Below are 20,855 nucleotides of genomic sequence, written 5' to 3' on the forward strand. Positions count from 1 at the left end.
TTTTTAAAAAATGAATAAATTGAGTAGAATTTGGAAAAAAATAAAATAAAATAAAATGTAAAAATACAAAAAAAATAAAATTCACATAGTATGGCAAGGGAACTAGAAAAAAAAAGCTACAGTTGTCAAAACTGCATAATATTGGCTTGGAAAAATATTTAAACTACAGTACAATGATGGTTTTGCTTTTATTCTGGCAAATAGGGCTGGGAAGGGTGACTGGTGCAGGTTGTTGGTGATGGAGGGATATGTGGGAAAGAGTTCACCTGAGGCATGCTTCTTTGGAAGATGAATGTGTTCATTTGGCAGAGGATGTTATCTCAGTTGGTGGAGGCCCACACAATAAACCAACAAAATTTAAACTCCCATCCTGTGGGGTCCAGCTACATTCTCAAATAGAGGGGCAAGAATATATTGAGTACATACACAATGCCCAATAAAAGAAACAGACTAATCTGTCAAGCACTAAATATTAACCTATGCAAATAAAAACCATATTTTTCAAAACTTGAAACTTATGGGTTGCCATATGTCCTGATGGGAGGGGGAAGAAGGAATGGATGGAATATTGGGCATCATTGGGTCATTGCAGTTGTTCCCCATGATCTTGTAATGATGGATACAGGCTATTATAAATTTTGTCAGAACCTATAAAAACATACAGTGTAAAAGGTAAACCATAATGTAAACCACAGACCATGGTTAGTAGCAATGCTTCCATATTTGTTAATTGAGTAAAAAAAATGTCTGTAAGCACACAGGATTTTATTGGTAGGAAAAAATATGGGGGGAGGGAGCAGGGCATATATTAATCCCTGTATTTTCTATGTGAATTTTCAGTAAAGTAAATCTTCTTGGAAAATAAAGTGGAAAATATATAGCACACTGGGAGATCATACAGAAAAAAATTGTCATACACATGTAAGATGAGGTGTTATGCTGAAAAAGGCATAATGGAAAATAATTTTATTTTATTTTTTTCCTTTTCCTTTTTTTAATTTTTAATTTTTAATTTTATTATTGCTTTTTTTTAAATTTTGTTTTTAGTGAGGTTTTGGGTTACAGAGGGGCTGCAAATGTAGTAGGGGAGTATCACTGGTCCTGGCTGTCTGTGATGGGGGATGAACTTTGGGCATAACTCTATGGACTGTGAGTGTGTTCATGTGATCATGGGGTGTTGTTTCAGTTGGTGGAGACACACAGAATAACTGACAGCATATTGTTTTCCAATCCTGGGGAGTACTCCTACATTCTCTAACTGAGTATTTAGAATTTCTGCAGTGCATGGGCAGTTTCTAGCAATGCAGGTCAGATCAATGGGCCAATACCTTGATATTGACATTTGTACTTATGAACCTTGTTCTTGTGAAATCAAAACAAGGCCTAGTAATATATATATATTGCCTAAGGGTTATATCCTTAATGCCTCCTTGTTGTTTAAAAGTGATCTTTCTCTAAGAAAAATTCTGCATATAAATTTACTCCTTTACCCAAATGTGGGACATGACTCCCTGGTATGGAGGGATTAATACCAAGCACTAATTAATGATGCATTTGGCTGTTCATATGTCAGGTGAGCCCTGAATTTTAACAGAGACTCAGGCAACACCTACTCTCCAGTTCATCAGGTTCTTTCAGGACAACTAACAGAAGGATGATGATGGAAATACTAATCCCGAGAAGCAAAATATCTGCAGATGCAAGCAAGAGACCTCCATCCATAAGTCCGATGGGATCTAAACTTCATCTCAATTAGAAATGGAGTGTGAATTACCATCCCAAAATTCTCAAGGCAGAGGAACAAACAGATATAAGGGATGACTACAACTATGGACTAAAGCAGACTAATTTTTATTTTAGTAATGGAAGAATTTGTAACATTCATATAAAGACAGTGGTCACCAGAGGTTCTGAGGGAAGGGAGAAGGTGAAAAATGGGTAACATGGGACATTTCTTTGACATTGGAATCATTATGTGTAATTTTGAAATGACAGATACATGCCATTGTACATCTTGTTAAAAGCCATAAAATTTTGTGGTAAAGAGTATAAAGCATAATGTAATTCTAGACCATGTTTTATTCCAGTGTTTCAATATATGCTCATCAACTGTTGCAAATGTAACACACTAATGAAAGATACTGTTAATGGGTGTAAGTGTGGGGCGGGGAGAAGATGGGCTATATGGGAATCCTCTATATTTTTATGTAACTTTTATGTAATTTAAGCTCCTAAAAATAAAACATAAAAAATCTTCAGTATTTCTTGGTGAACAATTTAAAAGCTGATTGCAATAATTATGTGGAGGAAAAATCTTCCCAAATTTGATGAAAGTCATGAAAATACACATACAAAAATTTCACCAAACTTCAAATAAGATAAAGTCAAAATTATTCACACTGAGACACATAATAATCAAACTTATGAAGTCCCAAGGCAATGTGAGAAATTACATGTAGAAATTAATGAATCATCATATAAAATGGATACATAAATAAGATTAAATGCCTATTTTTTCTAGGTATTATATGATTAAAATTATAGGTGGGAAATTTTTAAACATATGAACAGTGCAGATAAATTGACCTCGTATACCAGCCTAGTACAATAGAATGATAAGGGTATCTGTGGCTACTCAGGATGCAAAATTTGAATATCTTTCCAGAGATTAATATTGAACCAGAGGAAGACCTGTTAATGAGTCACTTCCTGAAGTACCACCAAGATAAATCAAGGGGCCATCATGTAAAGCATAAATTTGTCATATTTCTTCAAGTGGTGTGAGGACTACTAATTCACCAGAGAGAATTCCATTAAATTCTTATATCTACCAGGTCACATTAAAACTGAGGAAAATACTTATATGCATCAATTAAAATTATATTATAATATAATTAAATGAAGATTATTTTCCTTCCATTTAGATCATCCATCCTTAAGCATTTATAGTTCTATTGTAAATTAAACACATTGAAAGAAATATAAATTGTATGAAAACCACGATGCTGAGTGATGATTTCCAGTTAGGAAGTTTCCATTTTCATTTACATAACTTAACAAAATTCTATATTGCATAAATTAGTGGGATATATATGAACTTTACATTTCTAGAAAAATAACCAAAACATAAAACAAATATGGTTTGGGGATATATATAATTATTCTGGTCAAAATTAAATTTTTATGTATATTTAATAGTAATTTTACTTCCTGCCAATTGAGCATGGAAATATATAAATAAATCTATCTATCTATCCATCTATCTATATAAATATATATATATAAATTAAATATACTTTTGACTGTACATGCTCCTGAGTCTTTGGATTTAATGCAGTAAATTTTGTCAACACCTTCAAGAAATAATTCCCTGAATCAGTCTTCTAAAGGCTCCCATCACCTCCTTGTTTCTTAGGCTATAGATGACAGGGTTGAGCATGGGGGTTAGGATGGTATAGAAGACAGCCAGAACCTTGTCCTCTGTTGGAGATCTGAGGGATCTTGGACGTAGATAGGTGTAAGCAAAAGGTGCATAGTAGAAAGTCACTACAGTGAGGTGGGTAGTGCATGTTGAATAGGCCTTCTTCCTCCCCTCTGCTGACTGCATGTGGTGAACAGCAAGGAGCACACGGCCATAGGAACATGCTATAATAATGAAAGGAATCACAAGGAAGAGAGTAGTGCTCACAAACACTGTGTACTCATAGACCGAGGTGTCCATACATGCCAGAGTCAGCATGGCTGGTACATCACAGAAGAAATGATTGATGTCCCTGGACTGGCAATAAGGGATGTGGAGTGCATATGCAGTGTGGGCACCAGCATTGATAGAGCCCATTATCCAAGATCCTGTGATCATCAGCACACAACTTTGTTTGCTCATACGGGTGGAATAGTGTAAAGGAAAACAAATAGCCACATAACGGTCATAGGCCATTGATGTCAAGAGCAGAGTTTCTGCACCTGCTAAAGTCAAGAAGAAGAAACTCTGAACCCCACACCCAATGAAGGAGATTGACTTGTTACCAAATACATAACCGGAAGCCATCTTGGGAACAATGGTGCAGATGTAGTTTAGGTCAACCAGTGAGAGCTGACTAAGTAGGAAATACATGGGGGTGTGAAGATGTTCATCCAGAAAAATTAGGAGGATCATGGAAAGGTTGCCAATCAGAGACATTACAAAAATGAGAATGACAAGAATAAAGAAGAACAGACCAATTCTTGATGGTGGAAACAACCCCAATAAGATGAAATCAGTTGATGTGTGATTATAATATTCCATTGGAAATCATTTGGGGTTTTCCTAAAGGTAGACAGAAGAGTAAATAAAGTATAGAACATTAAACAATATTTTAGATTAATTCTTTAATCCAACAGACAATTATTTATGAAAATCTACATCTCTACAATGAATAAATAGCTTATCTATTTTGAAAACAGAAAAATGCCATTTTTTTGTCTCATAAAAATTTGAGGAGGCAAGCATATATGACAAAATATTTTATGACTTTTTTGGAGATATAAGAGAAATATTTCTATAATAACTAGCTTATATGGATGTTTTATTGCCTTCTTGTCATCAAGATGAGGCATACACCTAAGCCTTATATTTTGAAAGCAATGTAAATTAAAAAATTATAGACCCACTTTATGAATAAAATTGTATAACCCAGGGTGCAAATATGGCTCAAGTGGTTGAGACTTGTTTTCCGCAAAGGTAGTCAGACCCCAGTGCCTCCAAAAATCAAACAAACAGACAAACAACCAGGAACAAGAAGAAAAACAAAAAATCCAACTCAGGAGAGCCAATGTGGCTCAGTGATTGAGTGCTGGCTTTCCATATATGCTGGCTGGGTTCAATCCCCAACCTGGTACCTTTAAAAAAATGTATATCCCTTAGGAGATGATATTTTTTCTTCTATCTTCACATTTTAAGACTTAACTCTACAATTATATCAATCTTTCCACTCTTATTCTTGAATTTTCCTTTCAATTCAAATTCAAATAATTCAAATCAAGTTTCTAAAAAGTCATGCACCATTGCGTGACTCTTTTATTCTAAAATATGCCATAAATACTTATGATCAAGTACAATTTAAACAAAGTGATATTAATTAATATTCTAAATTTTCACTCACTCCACTGTGTATTCTCCTTTGCCCCCCATATCCAATTTCTGAATATTTTGTTTAAATCAGATCTCGTGCCTGAAAGAATTTATGGCACATTCATTTCCATGACTCTTTTCCAGCTCTTCCCAGATAGGAAACATATTCTGTTTCTCTGATCCTTTTATGTGTAGGTAATATTTTAAATTACTTATGTTACATTTTTAATCATTCCTAATTCTTCATTATTTTACTTTTTATAAAGCTCTTTCAAATTCCAGATAAGTTTAAACACACACAATTATCAACTATTTTAAAACCGACAAACATTATGATGCAGATATAAATGTGTTATTATTTTTTAAAAAGATTGCATGAGAATAAGAGAAGATAATGAGTAATGAAAGAAATCAGAATCTTTGGGAAGGAAGAAGAATTAAGCAAAGACAGCAGAGCCTTCTGGATGAATCTTCTTAGGGGAATTCTCTTCCATAGGGAAGACCATCTTAGGGTATTCTTTACACACCATGTCCAAAAGACTTTTAATGCTGCAATCTTAAAAATTTTCTGAGAACCAAAAGTAGCAGAATTTTGTGGAGGTCTCCATCATAAATGAGGGAGATAAAAATACAAATGCATTGACACACAAGCACACATGCAAACACATACACACTGAAATAAAAATTAGTGGGAAAATGCAGACCAGGAAGGAAAGTTTTTAAAAGAAATTAATATATTCAGAAAAGCATGAGAAACTATTAGATGTGCAATATAAATCATATGCTATTTAAATTTGAGGTCACAATAATGGCTCTTGTAAATCTAAAATAAAACACTTGATATAAAGGACTCAACGAAAAATTTAAAAGATAAAGTGAAGAAAATATCCCAGAAAGATAAAGCAGCACAACAACCGCAGTATTAAATATTGAAGGATGTTAAAAAAAAAAGGAATGTTTCAGAAATTACATAGGACTGACATGTGTTTATGGGTGTTCCTAGAAATGCATATTGCAAAATAATAATGGAGAAAAATGATCAAAGCAAAATATTTACTCAGAAGTTAATAGTACGAGGTACAATATTCAATAATTTGCAAAGGACATAAAAATAAATGAGAAAAATTTGATTAAAATATATGACTTTGAAAATTCAAAATTTCTTCAGAAAACATCTAAATTAAAATCCTTTCTATCAGGTATAGAAAAGATCATAAAATTATTGAGAAATATTAAAATATTAATCATAACATGGGAAGAAATATATATGTATACATCTATATATGACAATTAAAATTAATATATTTTACAATAATATTTCAGGCAATAAACTCTAGAAGAGAAAATAGCCATTCTCCCTAAGATGGGAATTGATATGCTGCTATGTCAAGAGAATGAAATAAGTAGTGGGAGATGGTGATGAAGAGAGGTGACATTTCCTTTTCCACAGTGCTCTAACTTATGGGATGGTACTAGGTATTTAGGAACCAAGCATTAGAAGATTCTCTTATTCATTGAAAATGGGAAATATGGGAGAAAATGTTAAAATTGAATTTTTCTTCAGAATGTGTTGGATTTATTCTGTCTCATTGCATAGCAAACTGATGAGAGTTTGGGATCAAAACAAGATCCAATTCTAGCTCTGTAACTCACTAGATACTGGTGATTTTAACTCTCTGAGCCTGCCTCTTATGAATAAGTATAAAGACATGGGTTTCTACAAGATATATAAGAGATAATATATAATGACTATTTAAAAGATGTCTAAGCCAAAGTCATTATTGAAGAGTTGCTGTGGTATTTGCCAACTTTATCACAGCCATTGTCATCACCATCAACATAAACATCAATAATTTTTCATGCTCTTGTCACCCAATAAAATTATACCATGATGTAGTTTTCAAAATTTCCTCATATCCCATACAATTTGATTCTCACAAAAGCTTTTCCAGGTAGCTAATGCAGATATGATTATTTCATTGGAAGTTTAGTGATGTTTACAGGAAATAAAAAAAAAAAACCTTAGTTGAAAATATAATCTAAAAATACAAAGCACTATAAGTTCTTGCAATCTGTTTTTAAAAAAGAATGGACAACCATAAAATATTCATTAGTTCTATGATTGCTAGTGATATTTTTTAATTCAGATATTTCATTTCTGCACAGATAATTTTAGCCATTCGTATTTTGCCTCCAAATAAGCTCCATTTTTATATTGTCATATAAATCTAGACACATAGATTTTATATATATATATATATATAATATCCAAATATTTAATTAGAAAGATAATTCATACACGGCAAACAGCAAGTAGAAGCAGCAATAAGATAACTTTGGATGCCATGTAGCCACACTTTGCCAATTGACAGAATAAAATCTGCAATTAGAAAATGTTCCCGTCTACAAATTGTTGTTGAAGATGGGCACCCTTAAGCGTTAGATTTATTTTTTGATAGACCCAGTTAAATTTGAATCCATTATGACACTGCAATCTTTCTTCCTGTTAGCTCATCTCTTTCCAATCTAGACAATACTTATATGAGTTAGCTCCGAAACAATATATGCTGTCTGCTCTTCATACTCTAAATATTTCTGTTAAATAGTGTAAAAAGAAATGTAGCCAAAGTCCCTTCAACTGAACTTCAAAATTTTAATTCCAAACTGTACCAACTTTAACATAGATTATGCCATTCATTTCTTAAACTGATCATTAAATCCAGAATCATTTGATAGAGACAGTAATCCACATTGCTAAAGGATCAATATAGAGTATAAATATGAATGTGATTACTTCACATGCATGTATGAAAATACTTGTATTCCTGGAGAAGACAAGTCTATGCTACTAACACAATTTTAAGGCATTTCTGACTTGGCTGCACATTTCTTCCCCTTTGTGACACAATGCACATTCCCTTCCCTCATAAATCCTATTTATTCTTCAAGTTCTTAAATAAATAAATAAATAAATAAATTCTAGTAAATTTCTTTTTTAAAATTATGGCCTAATAAATTATACTGTCATTTCAGGTTTCATTTTAGTTCATGTAAAGTTTTATTATATAACATATTACAAGCTATTTTTTCAAATTACCATATTTCCACGAATAGCCTAACTTTGAGGATAGGATTGAGTCTTATTTACTATAAATTCAAGAAACTCAATCACGTATAAAATCAAGTATTTGCAGTCTTTTTCAATTTCACTACCTTCATTATCATTTCATGGTCAATCTCAATCACACTAGTTCTTTCAAGAATTGCATGACATGTTTCAGGTATGAAAGTTCTTCGTGTCTTGAAAAGTGCACAATTGATCATGGAGTCATTTATTTTTTATATATGTATGTGTGTGCATGTGTGATGTGTGCATGTATATGTATTAATCCACTTTAATCAAATGAAATCTTCCTTTGAAAGCCCAATGTTAAATAAGATTCTTGAATTTATAAATGACTTATGCTAATACCTTAAAAACAGGGTTCTTAATTTTAATGAAAGTTCATTTAAGCACAGGATGAAAATCTCTTTTCTTATCTGATGAATAAAAGGAAAGATAGAATTAATACCTTTTAATATCTTTCCAGTTTACAAATTCACTTCTTTGGTCAGCTCATAATGGTCTTTGAGTCATCACAAGAATAATGCCATTTTTTAAGTAAGCCTCCTTGATATTTTTCTAACGATATCCATGTCCATCTCTCATCCTTGCTCTTAACAATTTAGATACTGTTTTGGAGATTCGGGGGCATACAGAATTCCAGGGCTCATTACCTAGACATAGATTGTGTTATTTACTCTGTTTGTGTTCCCTTGGGAATGTCCAATGAGACTTGAATGATGTAGAGTAATAAGACAAGATGGCCTCAGGCCAGGGTTGGTAAGGATTTCTGATAAGTTTTCTAGATGTTTTTACATATGTGTTAAAGGTCAGTTCAGTGGTAGAAAGAAGCAATTTATGCAAATACATATCTACATAATAGTTGTATCTATATATAAATCAGTATTTATACCTACATCAACAGAAATTCTTAAGAAATTCTGAAAATATGACAGAATTTAGGAGTTATTTTTGGCTATTTTCATATGACTAATTTTCACAATTTTTCCATTTTATTGAAATTGTCCTTTCCATTAATATACTACATTTTTATTTATTTATTTTTGTATTTATCTGTTGCTTTTTATTTTCAACAATACTTTTTCCATTCTTCAGCATTTACATTCAGGAGAAAAGCATTCTATGTCTTAGAACAGGTAGTAGGGGAAGACAGTGTTATTCACTATGGTGGGATAATGCTTAGAAAATACAGCAGTAATGCTTTTGAGTGTGTGTGTAGCAAATAAGTTAAATGTTGTTATAGTCTTCTTGGTCTCCAGTAAGTGAAGCAGTGGCATGTGCCACTTGAGAAGTAATGTAGGGCCAATATAAAATTTCTTTGCTTTTCAGCAGTTTTGAAAAGATTTGAATTTTAAAAATTCCTATCAAAAACTTTAAAGTCAAAGTGCACTGATTTTGAAAAACCTCATGTTTGAAAAGCTAGTATTTCCTAGTCAAGACTTTAAAACCTACATTAGAATTTAAAAGTGAGTGCAAGTCTAGTGGACTCAGGGCACATTATTGATGTCATTTTTAGAGGACAAAATACGTGTTTGATAGAGGAGGTAAAGGGAATTGGAGAAAATTTCCATAGGAAACTAAGCCATTTTAGACCCTGCCTCACAACTATTCATTTGGGTCATTAACATAGGTATATCTAAGTCAGGGGTTCTTAACTAGTGTCCACAGACACCCAGGTGGTCCACGGAGAGATTTCAGGAGATCCACGAGCTTAAATGGAAAATTCAATAAAACATTCTCATGGGGATGTGTTGGTATGGGTGTGATATGTATATTAAATAATACACAGTGTAGTGTGTATTTAGTATGAGTTTTTTTTTTTTTGATATAGTGTGTTCTGAGTGCAGTGGATAACTGCCTGCAAAAAGGATGGTGGGATGGCTGAGATGGTCTTATGATATCATGGAAAATTTCAAATTTATAAATATTTGCCAAAAATGACCATTTTAACAGAATTCACCCTAATCTATGTGTTTGGCTGTCAGGTGTTGAAATTATAGGAACAATGCAATTTAAAATAATCCTAAAATTTAATTTCAAGACATGCCAATGTTGAGTGCCATCAAACTATCTGCGACTATATTCTGAGTAGGGCCTGTGTTTTTTACCTTACTGGCAAAGGGGTTCATGGAACAAAAAAATGTTAAGAACCCCTGATCTGGATGGACTTGGGAATTTTAAACCATGGAAGCTATGGGCATGATCTCAAGACCAAATCATCCTAAATAATGATTAATGCATTGTGCAGGCACAGGGGCAGGTTTTGATGAGTGTGCCTTTAGTCAGAGAAGAACTGAGTGAACCCCTCACAACCCCGACCCTTCCCTAGCAAATTCAGGTAATGAAGTGCTTCTGAAATATCCTTGTTTTACGTAGACCCAGTGGAAAAAACATTGGAAATGAGAGGCAGGTGTCTCTGCAGGTGCAGCACAGCATTTAGCATGACATGTTGAACTTCCTTTTAGTTTTTCCTGAGTGAAGAGACAAATGTGTAGATTTTAAATAATGAACAGTGAGCATTTTGTTTTGTTTTCTTTTCTCCTATGGACAGTATAACAGTGAATTGTTCATTAAATCACACAGCTCATTAACCAAAAAATCAAACTTGCTTGTGTTGATAAAGAAACCCCAATCTGTGATACAGTGATATAAGATAGAGATAGACAATTGGCTCCTTCCCTCTTTTGGCATTTTGGATACTGCCACTATGAACATCAGTGTGAAAATATCTTTGAATCATTCCATTTTTTTTTAGAACATAAAACATATTTTATTGTATGAATGTGAATATAAACAGTAGTTTGAAATTTTAATGAACACTTACTTTGTCATATTCCTTTTCCATGTATTAATGATATAATATAGTAAAATAAAGTTAAAAATGGCAAATTAAAAGGAAATCTTTTCTTAAAAAAAATTATCTTCTCAGTTTCATTTTTTACTAGGGGAATCTCATCAGATATTTCACTTTTGCAAAAACTAATCATTCACCATGTCCATTTTAAGTCTATTATCATCTAAACTCTTTTATTTATTATATGCTGATGCTGTCCTGAAAGTCCTGGCAAGTAGATACAGTTCAGAGAACTTTGACTTTAACAGAAAAGAACTGATCTCAAAAACACATAGAAAGGACTATACCAGGTACTCTGAGGCATATAACCCTAATGACGTTCTTTGGAATTCATACTAATTGAGTAAGTTAATATTTTCTGTACTAGTGGAAAAGTGTTCACTTCTTTAATTGAAATTCATATTATGAAATTCATGATATTACTAACACAACATTGAGTGAAACAAGAATGAATTACATAAGGGAAGTGGACTTGGTCCAGTGGTTAGGGCATCCGTCTACCACATGGGAGGTCAGGGTTCAAACCCTGGGCCTCCTTGACCCATGTGGAGCTGGTCCATGCGCAATGCTGATGCATGCAAGGAGTGCCGTGCTACGCAGGGATGTCCCCCATGTAGGGGAGCCCCACGTGCAAAGGAGTGTGCCCCTCAAGGAGAGCCACCCAGCATGAAAGAAAGTGCAGCCTGCCTAAGAATGGTGCCACCCACACGGAGAGCTGACACAACAAGATGACACAACAAAACGAAACACAGATTCCTGTGCCGCTGACAACAATAGAAGCGGACAAAGAAGACGATGCAGCAAATAGACACAGAGAACAGACAACCAGGGTGGGGGGAGGGGAAGGGGAGAAAAATAAATAAATAAATAAATAAAAATGAATTACATAAGACTGAATTAACTGATACAAGATTATGATGGGAATTGTTTAGAATATTGTGAGGTTTTAACCTTATATTTCTTGATATAAGGAAATCCCTTTTAATTAAAGGTAACAGTAAGTCATTTAGTACATTATGCTTTTATTAACAGAAATGAAATATTTGTATTACACAGTTTATTCCTTTTTGTTCCTTGTAGAATTAAGACCTCTTGTGTTGGCCTCCGCTGCGGCACTGCAGGCGGGTCACTGCAGGCGAGTCGCTGCCGGGGATCGGGCCTACGCCACGGCCTGATCGGGGCGGCAGCGGGCGGCTCAAGGCTTGGGGGACGCGCGGTTCGATGGAGGAAAAACCACGGAGATGAGGTCTATGCGCAGGTCTGATTTTATTCGGGAAGTACATGGGGTTTTATAGTGTCATGGAGGCGGGGAGGTTGTGGGAGGGGCATGTCCGCGGGGCAGCTGAGGATTGGCTGCAGAGGCAAGGGCGGACCTGCGGTTTATGACGTAAGCCATTGATGGCAGAGGGGGTTGTTTCCGAGGTTGTGCCGGGGCGGATAAGGGATGAGGGCGGTTGGAATGAGGCGGGGAGAACAGCGATCGGCTGGGAGGGGGAAGATAACAGTGGCTGGGAGGAGGGGCAGAGGGAGGCAGCAGCACAAACTGCTGCTGAGAAGGGCCATAATACAGGGAGGTTACGAGGAACAGGTGGGCAAAGTGTAAGGAAGCGAAAGGCAGGGTGGGAGCAGGGGACACTCTTGGCTATTATTATTTTTATGATAACATAATTTTTTATATAAGTTCAATAAGGAACTCTCTTCCTTGTTAACAGGATTTTTTAAGAAACACGGGTTATATAACCAAAGCGTTGACTTGAATGTCATATTTGAAAATGATGCTCATTCAATCAGATATGACCAGACATCTTTGAAAAAATTGCTGACTTTATAGATATGATGCTTACAAATAAAAGCCTTTTACTTAGCTTATGGGGTTTCCAACCTTATAGACAAGTAAAATGAGTCACTTTCTCAAAGGGCTATGAACCACATTATATTTTGGCAGAGGAAATCACCCCAATCTATGTGTAATTCAGGAGTAATCTGCTGATGTCTTCTTGGCTCTGCTTCCTAAATTTGAGAGAATTTCAATTTTTTACAATTTATGATTCCTTAAAAAACCTTCTTGCAAAGAAAACTCATTGTACACTTATGTCAACAATTGGGCAAAATTTTATAAAATCAGTCTTATTTCTTCCTTTCCTTGGATTTATCTTTGATCAAATGGTAGCTGACTATAGATGGGAAATTTGCCTTTCAGGGAATGCTATAGCACAATTACCAAGATGAAAAGAGATTGGTGTTTTTCATTGTATTTAAGCTATTTTACACATCCCCATAAACTGCAGAGGATTTACATTTTTGTTAACTGTGTGTAAATTGGATTAGGTCTTGTCATCTTGTACATATCCTCAAAACTTACCAAATTTTCAATTTTTGCATGTAATTTTTCAACATTTTACTTCAACTAACTAAATAAACTACCAATTTTCCTCTCAACCCCCTGAGTTTTCATCATGGAATACTGAAAGCTGAATATCTAGATCCATATATACTCTCTAAGTTGTCTTATAGATGGCCTTTTCACCAGGATCTAAAATATCACTGTGAGCTAAAACTCAATGAATTGATATGTATTTCAAGAACAAATTGTGTCAGCACATTATATATGGGCTGCATTTCCCCTTAAACAACTCACTGTTTGGATCACTAGGAAAGTCTGGTAACCACTTAGATCATATATGCCATAATATGAGAAATACTCATAGTCATCAACAACATCATCAAATCATCTATACCTTAGCATCAAGAAGCTCAAGGAACATAAATTCATAATAGGAATATTTAATCCTCTGAACTCTTAGAATTTAATGCATCCATTTATATTAATATGTCCTTTTTTTCCCTTTAGACATCATTCTTTAAAACTGTTTGACCCTATAAAAATTGACCTTTACCATGACTTCTCAACAGATGGTTCAACTAATTTTATGGAAATAATGTAAAACAGTTTTCATGAGAGCATGCCTTAGACTCCCCTCATAAATTTACCTGAGTTTTTCAGCAATGAAACATTTCATTTATCTTTAACAAAAGAAGGATCTGTTCAAGATGGCATTGGATTCCCTGTTGCTTGTCTAAAATTTAGATAGACTTCTCTCTGAACCCAGATGACTGGGCTCCCTCTAACAATGACCCTTAAACTATATGGGTACCTGTGAGAAATTTAAACCAAGAATTCCTTTTCTCCTTCTTCCTCTCTCATGGCCCTTATGAGATCCATGTAGCCTAATTACAGTAAAATAAACATTCCAAATCAAATGGCTCTAATTGTGAACACAATGATTAACTCACCCATCCCAGCGATCTTCAACTCTTAATATCCTTCAATGCTTTTCCACTAAGTCACCCCACCCTTTAAAGTGTCCACTTCTTTTTTCCCAGTTAAGTTGATTTTAGTCTCTCTTCTCTGATACAACAGTACTTGAATAAACAAACTTATCTGTTTATTATCATCCAGTGCAATTTTTGACGTGAATTAGTATTGAATAAAACTATTAAGTTTCCCTTAGTATTAGTGAAAAATCACCCACATTGATATAATCTCTTCAAATTGTGGATTTTCTATTTAGGGAAAAAACATTTCTTTTTTCCAGCTCTAACATCTGATCAACCATCACTGTCCTGGTATGGATAAACCATGCCTTTTCTATCAATAACAGATGAACTAGTTTCTTCTTACATGCTCACAGAGAAATGAAGAGTATATCAGAAGCACAGTCTTCTGGACAGTGATGCTACTTCACACAGGGTATATATCTAAGTTGATAATATTTTACAGGAAATATTGATGGCCCCTAATTAGATATGTGACTAAGCAGGTATAGCTATTATAAACACTGGTGCAGAGAAGTTGACTTCCCACTATTGAACTTGGTGGATAGAATTGTGGGATTTGTGAGTGGAGAAAAACATATCAGGACAGAGATTATATTCTATGATGATTACCAATGGAACCATGGTAAGTAAAACTTGAATGCATGCTGGAGAGGTTTGTGTAGCCTAACATGCCCTCATTAGACTGCAACTTTTAATATTCTTATTGTGAAGTAGTATCTTATTTTCCTAAAGAACATTGTAGTCTCCCTAGCCTAATCATTATACCTGAGTTGGACTTAACAACAATAACTTCCTTAAGTTCACCCAAATTCATCTGGAATACAAGTTCTGGAATATATAAATTTGTCATATTCCTCTATGAGGTGTAAGGCTTTCTATATTATAGAGGAGTTATTTGCCTTATTTCCATATATCAAAGTTCTTTTGATAGTGTTGACAGAAGAGACAGTAAGCCCTTATAAAGATAAATTATAATAGATGTAAGTTAACTATCATTTTGCTGTTAATTAAACCCTTCCCTCCCAAAGTATTTATGGCTATGATTCATAATTTAATCATGTCACTTGGTAACAAATAAGTAGCACTTTTATTCTGAAGAATAACTTCAAGTAGGGCAATTTCCATGTTCATTTCTACATATTAACACAAGCAGTCATTTGCTTAGGTATTAATGGAAACTATTTTCCTTTTATGTATAGAGAATATCACCACTAAAAGCAAAATTCTGGCTTTTGACTACACAAATACACTTTAAAATTATTTTTAAAATCCTCTAAAATAATTTTACTCACTATCTTAAATCAAAGTGTATTTTTTTTTTATTTGTATACACTGCCGAGTGAATGAGTACCTGATATATTGGATCTAGAGCCAGAATCTTTCCCCACATCCTCATAGAGAAGATTCTATATGAATCACTCCTCTCAGAGCCCCCTTATTTCTCAAGCTGTAGATGACAATGTTAAGCAAGGGGGTGAAGATGGTGCAGAAGACAGCCAGAACTTTGTCCTATCTTAGCCAGTAAAGGGATTAGGGAGTAGATACATGTAAAGAAAGTGTGCATAATAGAAAGTCACCACAGCAAGCTGGATACTTGTCAAATAAGCTTCTTCCTTCCTTCCACTGTATGCATGTGAGGAACAGCAAGAAGAACCCAGTCACTGGAATATGCAATACCAATGAAAGGAATCATGAGCAAAAAAGAAGTGCTCACAAACAACAGGTATTCACAGACTGAGGTGTCCATAAATGCCAGTGACAACGTGGCTGGGACAACAGAGAATAAAGGATTCCTAACCCTGGATCTGCAATATCTCCTGTGGAATGCATACACAGTATGGGTACATGTGTTGAAAGAACCCAGGATCCAAGATCTTATGATCATCAGAACACAAACTTGTTTGTTCATAATTATGGAATAACAGGAAGGAAAGCAAATATCTATGTAATGGCCATAGTCCATAGATGTGAATAGAGGGTCTTCTACACCTTCTAAAGTCAAAAAGAAACTCTGTACCCCATACTCAATGAAAGAGATAAGCTTTTTTCCAAATAGGAAACTAGAAGTCATCTATGGGACAGTGATTGAGATGTAATTCATGTCCATGAATGAGAGATGATAAAGTAGGAAATGCATAGGAAGTTGTTGACAAGTGTGTCCAGGATAATGAGGAGGCTCATAGAAAGTTTGTAAATCAGAGCCATTAGGAATATATAAATGGTGAGAGTGAAGAGGAACAGGCCAATTCTTGATGTATGCAATAACCTGATAAATCGAAATGAGTTGATGTTTGATTATTATATTCCATTAGAAAATCCTTTACACTTTTTAGATGCAGATACAAGAGAACGTAAGTGTACACCATAAACATACTTTAAAATTATTTTGTTAATCATACTATAAATCATTTATGAAATTTAAAAATTCTTAACAGGAGAACTAAAAGCAATCTATTTTGATAGAAAACATGTTTTCTGACAAATATGTACAATTTGAGGAAGTAAATACCTATGACAAATATATTTTACAAGAAATATATAATTTTTTTGAAAAATACTTTTGTTTAATAACAATACAGGATAGAGATGTTTTATTGCCTTCCATAAATTCAGATATTATCATGGACAGATACTAAAATAAAAATATATGCACCAAAATCTATGTAAATGAATAAATTTTAGACCATATTATGAATTATTTTATAATTTTGTGTATATGGAGATTATGCTTTATTCCATATATATTTCTTAAGAAATACCAGTGGAAATACCTTTAAAATGTATTTGTAAAATATCTCTCAGCTCATGGTGAGAAGTATATTTCCTTCTTGAGTGTGCTTTGAACAATAATGACTAGTGTCAGCTCTCACTACTGCTCTTCTTTTCAAAAATATTAAAATAGGGTTTCTGGCAAGATGGCAATTAAGTAGACAAGCAGAGTTCAACTCTCTTAAAAAAAAAAAAAAAAAAAACAGGAGAAAGGACCAAATGCTGTCCAAGGGCTCTCCTTTGGGAGTCAGCAGATCAGAATGGTGCTGTGCAACAACCATGAGTGTGGGGGACAGAGAGATAAAGAATTCTATACAAGACTCATTTGTTAGCAAATCCCCACAGCAGCTCAAAAGGGCTCCCATCCTCCACCCTCAAGACATTAAACCTGTATAAATCTCCTGGCTCACTGAAACTGAATGAGAGGGTAATATATTTCTTCCTCCCTGTCAGTTGTTAAAGAGAAGAGGGAGGGTGGGTTGGAAGGCTTCTCTTCTGTGAATTTGGCCATCAGATCCCACTTTGAATCTTGGCTCTGGAAAGCATAGGTTGAAGGAAACTCCTCCATGGAAAGGTTTGGAGAAGAGCACCATATGCTGTTTGGCAAGAAAATTGCAAGAAGAAAAACTGCTTTTTGTCTCCCTAGCCCTGAAATGAAAATTGGCACCCAAATGAATTCCAATTCCAATTTGATAACCTAAGGTGGGCAATTTTAAAGATATGGAATAATTTGAACTAAATATCAAGGAAGAGCTGTGAAAAAAGAACCACAAGGCAAAAAAGAGAAATTGGCCATCAGAGTAAACTTATAATCGTATATGGATGCCTAGACATCAGTAAAAAATTATAAGCCATAATAAGAAACAGAATGAGATGGCTCGGTCAAAGGAACAAACCAAATATCTGTACAAGTTACAGGATTAATGATACTTAATCAATGACAATTGTACAAATCTTGTAAATCAATTTAAAGAATTGAAGGAAAATATGCCTAAGAGATAAAGAATATTAAGAAAACACTGGGTTACTGTATTAGTCAGCCAAAGGGGTGCTGATGTAAACTACCAGAAATCAGTTGTGTTTTATAAAGTGTATTTATTTTGGTTAGAAACTTACAGTTACCAGGTCATAAAGCAGAAGTTGCTTCCCTCATCAAAGTCTGTTGCTACATGTTGGAACAAGATGAAAGTCATTATCTGCAAGGGTTCAGCCTTCCTTTTCCTCTTAAGGCTATGTAGTTTTAAGGCTGAGATAAATCTTGTCTCTCCTGGGGCTTGCTTCTGTCCAAGCTCATCTGCTTTGTTTTCTCCACAAGGTTAACTGTAGAAATTTAGGCTTTCTCTCTCCCACATTCTTCTGAAATGTTTATGGAGTCATCTCTATTCATCTGTGTTTTTCTCCTTTGTGTTTACTTCTTGGGGTTCCAGCATCCAAAAGTTCCAACTAACTCCTCTGTCATAGTTTATTCTGTGAATCCCTAACCACCATGGCATTGGGGACCCAGCATCTTACTGATGTGGCCCAATGAAAGCTTTAATGATAATTTAATGAAGCAAAAGTGAAACCTCTGAAGTTAATACAATCTAATATGGCCAGAGGAACAGACAGTTTACAAACAAATTCCAATTTCTCTTTTAAGATTTCATAAACAAAATCAGACTGTGAGAGTTAGCATTAAGAATAAATTAAAAAGCAGCAAAGAAAAGTAACAAGGCTTTTGGGAATGCAAGACATGATTGATGAGATTAAAAATACATCAGGGAACAATGGAAGTAGCTCAGTGTTTGAGTGCCTGCTTCCCATGTATGTGGTCCTGAGTTCAATCCTTATTACAGCCTAAAAATATATACATTATAGGCACATAATTCTCCAAATTAGAGATAGTGATTTCATGGAGAGCATACCCAAATTGGAAAAGATAGGAGAAAAAGAAAGATAAAGGCGTAAAAACAAATAGAACAGGTTCTCCAGGAATTGAATGACAATATGAAATGCACAAGTATATGTTATAGCAGTGTACCAAAAGGAGAAGAGAATGGAAAAGAGAAAAAGGAATATATGAGGAAAAAATTGACCAAATGCATCCAAACTCTTATGAAAGACATAAATATCAGTATCCAAGAAGGACAATGTACCACAAAAAATCCAAATAAACATACAGACACCTACTCTATTTAATGGTAAATATCATATATTAAGAGAGGATTCTGAAAGCAGGAAGAAAAAGCAAAGCATCACATACAAAGGAACCTCAATAAGATTAAGTAAGGAAATGGGCACTTTGCATCTAAAACCATGGAGGTGAGAGGAAAGTGGTATTGTTTATTTAATGTACTCAAAGAGAAAAAACGCCCAACAAGAATTCTGTATACAGCAGAACTGTCATTCAAAAACGAAGGTGAGTTAAAGTCTTAAGAGACTAACAAAGCTAGAATATATAATCAAAAACCCAGAATTACAAGATTACAAGAGATAATCAAGGGAGTGATGCAACCTCAAAGGAAAAAACAAAAACAAAAACAAGGGTAAGACTGAGAAGAGTGTAGAAATGAAGATTACTAGGAAGAGTAAATTAAATGTTTAAAAGACAGACAGTAATGATATGACAATGGAAAGCCCAAGACACAATAGACAAAGAAAGGAATGTCTTTACAGTATAACATTAAATGTTAAAGGCATGAAGTCACCATTCAAAAGACATGGAGTGATAGAAAAGATAAAAATATATATATATGAACCATGCGTATGTTGTCTACAAGAGACTCACCTCAAATGTAAGAAAACAATCAGGTTAAAAGTGAAAGGTTGGAAAAAGATACACCATGAAAATATTAACCAATAAAAGAGTGGAAGTTCTGATACTAATATTGGAAAATATATTTTAAATGTAAAACTGCTATAAGGGATGAAGAAGCTCATGATATATCAATAAAAAGGGCACTTCTCCAAGAAGAAATAACAATACTAAATATCTATGAATCTCACCTGATTGCAAGATACATGAGGCATACACTGGCAAAGATGAAGGGAGAAATAGATGTCACTTCAGTGCCATGTCAGTTGGCCCTACTTTGGAGTTTGTGTTTCTGTGGGATCAAGCTGGACTCAGATGTGATCTTTGTCCACAAGTCTTTCCTATAACTTCTACTGGAACTGTAGTTGGTGCTGGGGTTTAATGTGTACTCAGGGGACCTGAATCTCTGGACTGACCATGTGATAGCCAGGCCCTGAGCCTCAACAGACTTGCAACTCCCACACTCTGGTTTATTGGACTTACCCCAGTCAGCTAACATGGAGGTGAAGGTCAACCACCACGCCAGGAAGCCAAGAGTGCCTACAACTGAAAGCAGGAGAATTGCATCAAGCATCCATGTGGAATCTAACCTCCCTCTAGATATAGATGTGGAGTGGACACTACCATTCTAAGGTCCACGGGATGGAGGAATAGAGTATGACTTAGAGTGGACTTATTGATATTCTATTCATGAACTTTTGTGATTAGTAATCAAATAAAATGTGGCTTTGGTGTGGAGAAAGTGGCCATGGTGGCTGCTGGGGGTAGGGAGTGGGAGGAAGAGAAGTGATGTGGGGGTTGGAGTTGTCCTGGATGGTGCTGCAGAGACAGTTACCAGACATTGTATGTCCTCCTATGGCCCACT

At 34.7% G+C, this 20,855-nt stretch overlaps 1 protein-coding gene and 1 pseudogene across 1 annotated transcript; both read right to left on the reverse strand.

Moving 5' to 3' along the window:
• Window positions 1-3,355: 3,355 nt before the first annotated feature.
• LOC101418502 (olfactory receptor 2L3-like) lies at window positions 3,356-4,285 on the reverse strand. Its single transcript, XM_004482374.2, has one exon. It carries the CDS (start codon window positions 4,283-4,285, stop codon window positions 3,356-3,358), a length of 930 nt encoding a protein of 309 aa, XP_004482431.2.
• Window positions 4,286-15,819: 11,534 nt separating this feature from the next.
• LOC131273702 (olfactory receptor 2L5-like) lies at window positions 15,820-16,736 on the reverse strand (annotated as a pseudogene).
• Window positions 16,737-20,855: the final 4,119 nt, after the last annotated feature.

Source organism: Dasypus novemcinctus, chromosome 16 (assembly GCF_030445035.2).
Source record: "Dasypus novemcinctus isolate mDasNov1 chromosome 16, mDasNov1.1.hap2, whole genome shotgun sequence".
NCBI classification, from domain to species: Eukaryota; Metazoa; Chordata; class Mammalia; order Cingulata; family Dasypodidae; genus Dasypus; species Dasypus novemcinctus.

What these genes read in the sequence shown, in the direction of transcription:
- LOC101418502 (XM_004482374.2), bottom strand. Translation starts at nt 4,285, where the DNA reads ATGGAATATTATAATCACACATCAACTGATTTCATCTTATTGGGGTTG.